This window comes from Cibotium barometz, chromosome 8 (genome assembly GCF_041138505.1).
Source record: "Cibotium barometz isolate CiBa-2024 chromosome 8, ASM4113850v1, whole genome shotgun sequence".
NCBI lineage: Eukaryota > Viridiplantae > Streptophyta > Polypodiopsida > Cyatheales > Cibotiaceae > Cibotium > Cibotium barometz.
This window is the reverse complement of record NC_141053.1, coordinates 58,287,262-58,297,635: the sequence shown is the minus strand read 5'-3', so window position 1 is coordinate 58,297,635 and position 10,374 is coordinate 58,287,262. Positions and strand designations below refer to the sequence as shown.

At 46.6% G+C, this 10,374-nt stretch overlaps 1 protein-coding gene across 2 annotated transcripts in view; it reads left to right on the top strand.

Annotated features, from left to right (window-relative positions):
* Nucleotides 1-823: 823 nt before the first annotated feature.
* LOC147636475 (RAF-like serine/threonine-protein kinase PRAF) overlaps nucleotides 824-10,374 on the top strand; it is a 74,774-nt gene continuing 65,223 nt past the window's right edge. Inside the window, exons 1-4 of one of the 2 annotated variants that reach the window (XM_086801919.1) lie at nucleotides 824-1,451; nucleotides 1,817-2,256; nucleotides 2,367-5,654; nucleotides 5,742-5,849. In XM_086801919.1, the coding sequence (XP_086658045.1) occupies nucleotides 1,870-2,256; nucleotides 2,367-5,654; nucleotides 5,742-5,849 (3,783 nt within the window). In that variant the 5' untranslated portion in view covers nucleotides 824-1,451; nucleotides 1,817-1,869. The remainder of the gene's footprint in view (nucleotides 1,452-1,816; nucleotides 2,257-2,366; nucleotides 5,655-5,741; nucleotides 5,850-10,374) is intronic. The other variant, XM_086801918.1, reaches the window with a different exon arrangement.

The window sequence follows — 10,374 nt, the reverse complement described above, 5'->3', positions numbered from 1 at the left end:
TCTTTTCATAGATTGATTATCCCTCAACGAGAGGTTTTGGTGTTTTGTCCCTTTGAAATTCAAATGTCACTATTTATGGCTAAATTGTTCACAAATCTTTAGAACCTTATTCTCTATAATAGGTGCTCTTGGGTTGAAACGATGCAAACAATGTTCGAGGACACTTTGAGAAAAAAGACCTCTATGAAGAACTATCACCATAAAATTTCCAAGTGGCTCCCAAGAAGACCCTTAAGATGAGGAATCCTTTCCAAGACTATAAACTCTACTTTTCCTCATTGAGGAGGAGGTAAAAGTGTGTTGCATGCATGCGTGCCATGCCATCAGCCACACACAAACTACTCAGGGCCTTTATAGAACACGAGAGTGGCCGAATAAGGGCGGGTTTTATAATTCGATCGTTCGTCCACCAAAAGCAATTGTCCCGCTTGTCCATGTGAGATACTCTAATAGCAAGAATGGGTGGGTTATCTATATCTATTCTTCGTTTTCACTATTCCCATGCCTTACACGTGGCGTTTGGAGGAGAGGAAAAATTACACGTGGCAGGTTTAGGAGACGAAGAAACAGGAGGAGGGAACTTTCAAAAAGCGAGCAGAGCGGTGGGTCATTTACTAGTATTGGTAATGGGCATTACACATTGTACCTAGTGGTGCAATGAGTTTACAGAGTGAGTGAGTGAGTGAGTGTGTGTGTGTGTGAGTGCAGTGTCCGACCGAGTGAGGGGTGAAGACTGCCCGGTGTGAATTGAAGCCACATAGGCAAAATTGTTTTGCGTTATTGACACATGGAACTATTCATAGCTGAAGAGGACGTGTTGTAGCATCATTGTGAGAGCGGCGGTTTGAGTCCCCAACAAAGAGGATCCACATTGTGCTGCCTGCCAACACACACAGTTAACAACACACCACCACCACTAACAGGCGGATCAAGAAGGAGGTTGCCCTGGAAAAGCTCCACTTTGAAACTGTGTGTTCTACCCTATTCGCTCTTTCGCACAGTCTTCTTGCAGAACGGCTCGGAGGTTGAAAAATAGCTTCCTTCTGAAGCTACCCATTGCTCTTTTTTTGCACCAGTCAAAGATTGATTCCGGAAGCAGAAAAAGCAGAACTGCAGAGTAGTTTTCTTTTGTTTGGAAGGAAATGCATGCCGTGGAAGCAATCCATGGTCGCAGCGACAAATAGTATGGTCTAGAGCTTTGTAGACTCAAGTTTTATAGAGGGAAAAGCTGTCTGGCTATGGCGGCAGAATGGGCCATTACTGCTTGATTTTGGAACAGCGTGCTTCTTTTCTTGCCTATGATCTATGGAGGCCAGGGCTTCCTTGCGATGGCGCCGTCCATGATCCCATGGAGTTTAGGGCTTCCTCAGGTTTTCTGTTGTTACCCTTGAGTCGGCACACAAGTTGCTGCTGGCACGATAAACTGAAGGAGGTGGGCCATCACAAACTAGGTTAGAGCTTGTTTTCTACTGCTCATATTGATCAGATTGAATCTATACCTTGGCCTTCATGACCTGTTTAAGCACTTACAACAGATTGCATTTTGCACTTCTGAACATAATTAATGCATTGTCTTTTGTCAGCAAAGATTTGTGAATGAAAAGCAAGAAACTCATTTCGCTTTCCTGAAATGAGTTTTCACAGCTTGCTTGCGATTTAGTTTACTTGCTAGATTGAATCAGGTGAAGTTTGCATTTTTTCTAGATGCAAGTTTGATCATGGATCCAGTTGAATATTTCTACCCACCTTCAGCCACGGTGCGTCACAGATGCCTTGTTAAGTAAAGACTGCTCAAGTTAATGTTTTTTCTCTGCAGCTGCAACTCTTAAAGATCTGTACCTAAAAGGCAAGAAGGTGTGATTAGAACTAATGGCCTCCCGGGGACAGCAAAACTTTGCAGTAGTCTCGGAGGCTGCTGTTGGTGTGGTCTCTGCCCCTCAAGGTCTTGTCATGGAGGCTGTTGTCTCCCCTCCTGCTTTGGAACCACGTCATCCCCTCCGGCCTCTTCTTTTCAAGGTGCCTGCAGCTTCTGGACTTTGGCCAGGGGAGCCAGTGCCGAGAGAAGATGTTTTAGTGCTTGATAATTCTCCCAGGTTTCTTCCTCAAAACATGGTACAACCAGCACAACAGCCCACAGCTCGTTATGTTGGTGGTGGTGGTGATTATCTTCAATATGAAGATTTTGCCGGTATATTGGGAGATAGCGCAGCATCAGGAAGTTTGTCGGATGTGCCAGCATTGACAGCTTCAGAAAAGGTTGGAATCCAATTTTATAATTGGCTTTTTGTTGTGAGCTCCATGTTTTTTGCTTGTGCTTAGAGATTTTGTAGCTTTACTGACAGGTATGCTTCACACTGTCTGTTTAGATCTGCTCTGGAAATAGCTCGTCAGGGGAACATTATGGACCACGCCTCAAATTCATGTGCAGTTTTGGTGGAAGGATCCTTCCCAGACCCGGTGATGGAAAGCTTCGCTATGCAGGAGGTGATACAAGAATAGTCTCATTTGATCGCCACACAAAATACAGTGATTTTGTGCGTAAGATGAGGCAGCTCTATGGACAGCCTGTTTTGTTAAAGTACCAGTTACCAAATGAAGACCTTGATGCACTCATCTCTGTTTCCTGTGATGAAGACGTGGAAAACATGATGGAGGAATATGACAGGCTGCAAGCCAGTGAGGGCTCCTCTAGGTTACGCATCTTTCTTTTTTCTCCGGCAGAGTACGATGGGGTCCATGTGAATGATACAGCCGACACAAGAAACACGGATCAAATTTACATGGATGCGATAAATGGGATGCCAGAATCACGGTTAGTAAAGCACATTGACACGGTACCTGTCAGCAGCTCGAATAATCTGACAGGGCTTGAGGTATCTGACACCTGGAATACTCCTCGGATCTCAAAAAACTCATCTCTTGCATTGCCGGTTGTTCCAATTTCCCAGGGTATTGCGCCATCTTTAGTGCAATCCATACCTCTGGGAATGCTTCAACTCAATAAGCAGCTCCTGTCAAGAATCTCACCATCTCCCTCATCTCCTACAATTTCGTCCCAACTGTCTCAGGTCAGACAGCCAGATATCTCCAATCATTTTTATGCTGACCAATCGACCAGAGGTCCTCTAGTTCATCTGCATGAACTGCAGCGGTTGGATGCACGCTACCAGGATGTGGAAGGTGTCAGATCAGGAATCTCTTCCCTCAATTTACAGCATGATGTTTCTCCTCGACCTCTTGAATCAAAAGGATTGACCAATTCACCAACGGAGGCTCAGCATGAGAACATGATAGAGTATTCTTATCGTCCGGAGCAAATGCTCCTGGCAGATGCCATGTTGCCCAAAGTAAGTACAAGTAGTATCATGCCTCGTGTTGATTCCTATGGCAGAATGCCTAGAGTAGGTTCTCATAGTAATTTGATGCCTCTTCAACAACAGCAACTGGAAATTGAGACACCACCTTTAGCTGCTGACATACTGGCGGAGAATCATTTGCCTGAGATGTTACATTCGCCCTTGGATCTTCAGTCTCTTGTTACTCAGGAACAAGGGCTTTTATCCCAGGCACCTTGGCAAAATCCTTTGGAAGCTAGATGGGAGGGTTTTCAAAGGATGGATCCAGTCCAATACTCTGCACCAGAAAACCTGCAAGGTATAGCAGTAGCACCCCAGCAGCAGTTTGTTTCAAAGCTCTACTCTCCTGCTGTTACATCAGGCCATGAGGTGGCAGCATTCAACCAGTTGGATTGGTCTCCGGATGTTGTGACTGGGTGGTTGCCTCAGAAGCCCCTTGCTGTACAAACTACCATCCACCCACCTGGCACAGGGGTAGTCTCTATTTCAGCATTGCACCCAGGATCAGCTCCACACTCACCTCGTGTAGCATTTCAAGACAACAATCTAAATTGTGGTGGAATTCAGCAGTATCTGCCAAGCCAGGGAGGTCTTACTGGAGGTTACATGGAACACTCTTATGCTCGGATGGCAGTACAGCCTCACAATGAACCTCCTCTCAGAGGCTTGAAGCCTCTTAACCCACATGTTGATTCTCGAGAGCAGCTTCCCTACACTGATGAACAGGCTCCAAGGCAGCAGCTTCCAAAGCCACTGCTAAAGCTGGAGAAACCTCAGGATAACTCGGGCGCTTTTAAGAAGCACGAGGGAGATAATTTGCAAAGCTATTATACAGATGGATTGACACAGCCCACACCACCTCTTCCTGGGGGTAGTCCCTACCGTGAGAGGTTGACACCATTTGCAGATCGCCAAGTTATAAGAGGGGAGGGACATGAACAGGTGCAAAATGAGGATGGGTTTGTTGTTTATTCTCAATACCAAGAAGGTGTTGATTGGACTATGAAGAAGCCACACAATGAGAAAATGAGCATGGGATGGACTCGTTTGGGTCAGGTGGATATGAGGGAGGAAATAAGTTCAGACTTCGGTCCAAGAAAAGTTGCTGAGAATAGTCCTATTCTACATATCTTGGAATCATCTTTTGTGAATCCAGTAGCAACTGATTCTGCTCACTTTAACCCACATGTTCCCCTAAAGACTAGTTTGATGCCCTCTGCTGTTACAGGCCCTCCGCAGACCCTGGGTGGAGCCAAGGCTTTGGGTGCATCCACATACCCACCCTCCTCGAGTGAAACACCATTCACAAATCCTCTTTTGATGCCTACCTACCGAAGGACAGATGACCAGGTACAGACATCAGCTCCCTTTTCCTCCAACACATGTACAAATGCTTGCAGCTTCAAGTCTTTTTTTGTAGGTAAGTTGGAAGAGGGTCAATGGATTAAAGGTTCTGAAGCTGATGCTGGAATGATGAATGATTCTGGAAATCATTTGATTGAGGACAATTTTGAAATCACAGCCAATCCCTTTTTGAGTGACGGGGTGAGTAAGCCTGCCAGTGATAGTAAAAATTCATCTCGAGATGAGACATTGGGGTCACCTTTTGTCGATGGTGTGAACATGATAGTCAGCAAAAGAAATTTGATCAATGCTCCATATGCTCATATGCAAACTACCACGGCAGTATGCACCTCTTATCCCGTTGAAATAAGTGGTCTGGAAACTTCACCTTTATCTCTCCGCATCCCAGCTGGTAATTCACCAATGGGTAGTCCCCCCCCCTCCCTTTCAGTGGAGACATTTACAGCTTCCAGCTATTTGACAGAAGTTTTTAAGGATTTTGACCATGGGGATTTTGTGTCATCTATTCCAAGGGACGATTTGGAATCTATGAGAGCAGAGATAGCCACTTCTGATAATGACAGTTTTCTCAAGGCAGAAGATGTGAGTTTAATGAATTCAGAACAGTTTTCAAATGTTGTGGAAGGAAAGGGAGATTTTCCTGTATTTGATTCAGATTCTGTGCAAGAAACCAGTCATGAAGACATCAGAGGCAATAATATGGACCCCATGTCAAAGAATGCAGAAGCAACAGTACTTCCACCAACTCTTTATACAGCTCCCACTTTATCTATGCAAAATTGGGCAGAAACTTTGGCAACGGCAAGGTTGGAAGAGCAAATTACAAAGGAAAGCCTGCTTGACAAGGATATGCCTGATAAAGTAGTGCTACATGTGCTTGACAAGGATAGGCCAGATGAGGTGAAACTGGATGTTGTGGAGAGGGAAGTTCTGGTGAGAGAAATTTCACTTATTGCAAAGAGTTCATGTTAAAAACTTGCAACTGCTTGCTTTCCAGACTTACCTGAAATTTAACTTCAGGAAATGACGATAGGAGGTGAATCAGATTACACGGATGAAAACAAGGCAAACACGCATACGAATCCTGCAGCGGTTGCTGAAGCAGAGGCTATTTCTCGTGGTTTGCAGGTATCGTTACTTTAGTTTTTGTCATTGTATGGTTGTATGAAACTTGCCTGGCAACAGTTTGGGTTTCAAGCCATTGTTGTCACGTCACACCCAGTAGGTGTACAAGTGACATGGCATTCTTAGCACTCATAAGCATTAAGCATGGCATTAATCCAGCATTTACAGCAGTAGATCACAGCATGTGCAGTGTAAGGGGCTGGTACAACACCTACAGCAGGTACATAAAACATTTAATAGCATTTAGAGCATTTATCACATCAGGTCGTGGCCTGGGAACCGGCTGACAGCAGGTGAATCAGCCGACAGCATTTAATGGGGCTTTTTCCAGCATTTATGAGTCGTGGAGACCTGGCCCGACCAGCAGCAGCCTATCATATATAAGCAAAGGCGCATCATTCATTCAGATCATCTTGCATCCTCTCAGCGTTTCCTTCCTAGGGAGCAAGGGGAGTCAACAGTTCAGCATTCAGCATATTCAGCATACAGTCAGTAGACAGCAGTGCACCTGTTAGAAGTCATCTTGTGTCTATATATATACACCAGGGCCTCTGTTGTGGGTGTGCCCGCCCTTTGTAGGTGTCTTATCATTTTTCCTCACTCCCCGTATTTTTCCCTATTTTCTTTGGCATGGGTGGCTGCCCTGTGATGGCAGGAGGACCCAGTTGCTGGCCGACTGCATCAGCACGTTTGTGTTCACATCATGGAGCTGGCCGACTGGTCTGGACAGGTCGTGGACCTTTTATGCTGGCCGACTGCTGTTTGCAGGTCGTGGGCTCCTCTGGTGTCCTGTCGGCTGTCCTAGAGCAGGCCGACTGCACTATGGGGGCCATATAAAATGGCCCCACACCCCTTGCCAGTTTTATATCATTCCGGGATTCTTTTTGTGTATATAGAGCAGAGTTACACGCCTCTATCTCTCTCTCTCTCTCGTGCTGTTATTTTCTGCATTGCATTTTGCTCTCGTGTTCCCAGATCTGGTCATCATCTCCGCTGCGGATTCTGACATGGTATCAGAGACTAGGCTCTAGATAGTTCTTGGGATTTGTGTGAGCAAGAGGGGGATTGTTGTGTTGCTGATTGGTGGACAGTTCGGGACTGTTTGGAAAGAGGAGAAGCACGAGGACGGCGGGCTGATTTGCTGGACAGCCACTTGCAGGTGTAAGTTCTTCTTTGTTCCCACCCACCCACCCTTTTTCAGAGAACATCCCCGCAATGGTAGATTTGTTAGAGATGGCCGAGAGGCATGTGAAGATCCCGACACTCCCCACGTTCCCGGTGGATCGTCAGTCGGACGGAAACAACTACGGCATATGGAAGGTTATGATGGAATCTGTTCTGGAGTCTTACCACCTCGCTGATTTCGTCGTTGTTGGGGTTCCACGGTCGGAAGTAGAGGAAGGGGAGTTACCGTCGATCCGAAGGGACCGGGAGGCACAGGCACAGATGTGGGATCGTGTCAACGCTAGGGTCCGTTCGTTTATCTTCCTCAACTGCACACCGCAGGTAATCAATCATGTAAAGCATATGACGCTGGCCAAAGGTATATGGTAGCGTTTGGCCTCTCTTTACAACAGGGTATCGCCCATGAAGAGGATTTCCTTGGAAGTACAAATGCGGGTTATGAGCCCTGCAAAGTTGTCGACGATGCGGGAGCATATTAACAAGCTACTGGCTCTTCAGCAGGAAGTTCTTCAGGCTGGGAAGGAGATATCGTTAGAGGACATGGCCATAACGTTGCGAGGACATGCCCATAACGTTGCTGTCGCATTTGCCCTCTCAGTACTCAGCATTTTACTCGTCTTTGATTACTAGTGGCAGGCTCAGCACCATCACGTGGGAGGAGCTTGTGCCCATGGTCTTGGACCAGGAGGAACGATTCACGAACCCTCCTCAGGGTGGAGGTTCGGAGGCCTTAACTGGCCAACGGCCATAACATGGGCAAAGGGAAGGCTTCATTGGAGAAGTCTTCTGAGAAGAAGTCCGTTACTGACCACGAGAAACTAAAGGCAGAGAGGACCTGTAATGATTGTGGCAAGAAAGGAAACTATTGGAGGCAGTGTCCCAAGCGGAAGACCGAGAAGGGTGAAGATTTCTCAGTAGCAATCATGAAGACTTCAGCTTTTGTGCACCTAGAGGTGATGGACACCGATGTTTCATTTTCTTCAGGTAGGGAGGAGATTGGAGGATTCTCCGCAACGGATACTCGGGAGTGGATTCTAGACAGTGGTGCTTCCAGGCACATGACTCCTTCCCGTTCAGATTTACAGGATCTCTGCAGGTATTCTGGTCACATTCTTACTTGGGATACATTCACTATCCCAGTTCACAGTGAGGGCAGGTTAGAGATAGTTCCCGATGGCAGAGGGGGGAAGCATTCCTCCCAGGTGTTGTATGTTCCGTCACTTGGTTTTCATCTGTTGTCAGTGCATCAGGTTTGCAAGATTGGCGTACGGGTGGAGTTTGATGAGCATTTTGTTGCTCTCCGGGACAAAGCAATAGGCCAGGTGGTTTGGGAAGGCGGAGTGGAGAATAGAGTTTACAAGCTTTCCGCACTCTCTCTCCCAAGTCCTCAGGTTTGTGATGAGTGGCAGTTTGGTAATGGCCACTTAAGTGTGGATACGCTGCAACTGCAGGCTTTCTGGGACCAGATGGTGGATAGCTTGCCAGTTGATGGCAGCAGTTGGCAGGAACTTTCCGGTACTGATGTTGGTGGTTCTTGTGTTCGTCAGTCAGAGGAAATTGAACAGGTAACTTATGCTCTGATGTCTCGTAGTATTCGGGACAAAGAAACTCTTGTAGATGAGGATGTTCTTTCCACGGGGACCTTTGGGAAAGCCAGGCAGGTGGCAGTTGATTACTTGCAGAAGGAGGTGCATACTCCAGGCTTTGTGGTTCCGGATTCAGAGGGGGTGGTTGACAGGTTTCAGAAGGCCTTCCGTGGTCTTCAGCAGGTTTCCAGGACTTGGCTTTGCACCGTAACAGGTGTTGATCCTTGTGAGCAGTGTGATGCCTCTTTTACTTAGAAGCAGAATGGTTCATTGATCTGGTTGATGGACACCAGATTGGACAGGAGCTTCCTGATGAGGCAGTTGAGCTCATGGTTGCAGATGACTCTTTGGGAGGCAGGATTGCGTATCCTGTGTTTTTTGCGACATGCGAAGGATCATGGACTCTTTTACACAGGAGGGGGATTGATTGATGGAGTCTGACTCCACGGTTGGAGTGACTTAGTTTGGGGAGGAGATCCGGACACAAGGAGATCTACTTCAGGCCCAGGAGCCGGAACAGTAAGAGGCAGTCATCTTTTGCCTTGTCGACAGAGGCAGAGTACTGGGCTGCTTGTGATGCTGCTTGTGAGGTGGTGAGGTTGCAGAGGTTGCATTGCAGGATTGGGCTTCTACTAGAGGAACCCATGGTCATCCAGAGGCACTTTGTTCATGAACAGATCGTTGCTGATGACATCTTGCTAGAGTTCTGTTCGATGGAGGACAACACGGTGGACCTCTTCACGAAGTCGCTATCTCAGGATTTGTTGAGGTGGCATCCCAGCTCCTTGTGGTTGGTTTCACAGCCAGGAGCTGAGAGGTGGTGTTAGAAGTCATCTCGTGTCTATATATATACACCAGGGCCTTTGTTGTGGGTGTGCTCGCCTTTTGTAGGTGTCTTATCATTTTTCCTCGTATTTTTTTTCCATTTTCCCTATTTTCTTTGGCATGGGTAGCTGCCCTGTGATGGCGTGAGGACCCAGTTGCTGGCCGACTGCATCAGCACGTTTGTGTTCACATCATGGAGCTGGCCGATTGGTCTAGACAGGTCGTTGACCTTTTATGCTGGGCCGACTGCTGTTTGCAGGTCATGGGCTCCTCTGGTGTCCTGTCGGCTGTCCTAGAGCAGGCCGACTGCACTATGGGGGCCATATAAAATGGCCCCACACCCCTTGCCAGTTTTGTATCATTCCGGGATTCTTTTTGTGTATATACAGCAGAGTTACATGCCTCTCTCTCTCTCTCTCTCTCTCTCTCTTGTGCTGTTATTTTCTGCATTGCCTTTTGCTCTTGTGTTCCCAGATCTGGTCATCATCTCTGCTGCGTATTCTGACAGCATCATCCTCTTGCCTCCTACATAGAGGAAAGCCATCAGCCAAAGGGTGGACCTCAGCATTGGAGAAGGGAACATTCAGTCAGCATTAGCATCTCTCTCTTCCCGAGATAGATATTCATCTAGGACAGGCATAGATCTTCTTTGTAACCATTGTATTTAATATAGTTGCATTGCATTGACACCATTGTCTCTCTCTTAAGTATAATTAAGTGAAGTTTAGTTAAGCCTAAGGTTGTTTTACTATGATCAATTCCCCACATGTCACAGTTGGATTTTTGCTTATTGATTTGCATACGTTGCACAAAAAAGGGCAACTTTTTTTAGTTTTCATAAATGATCAAGAAAGCAATAGTACTGAAACAACACCATATGACACATGTATTGTTTCTTTTTGAGTTTTGAAGTGGCATGATGGTAACTCCTT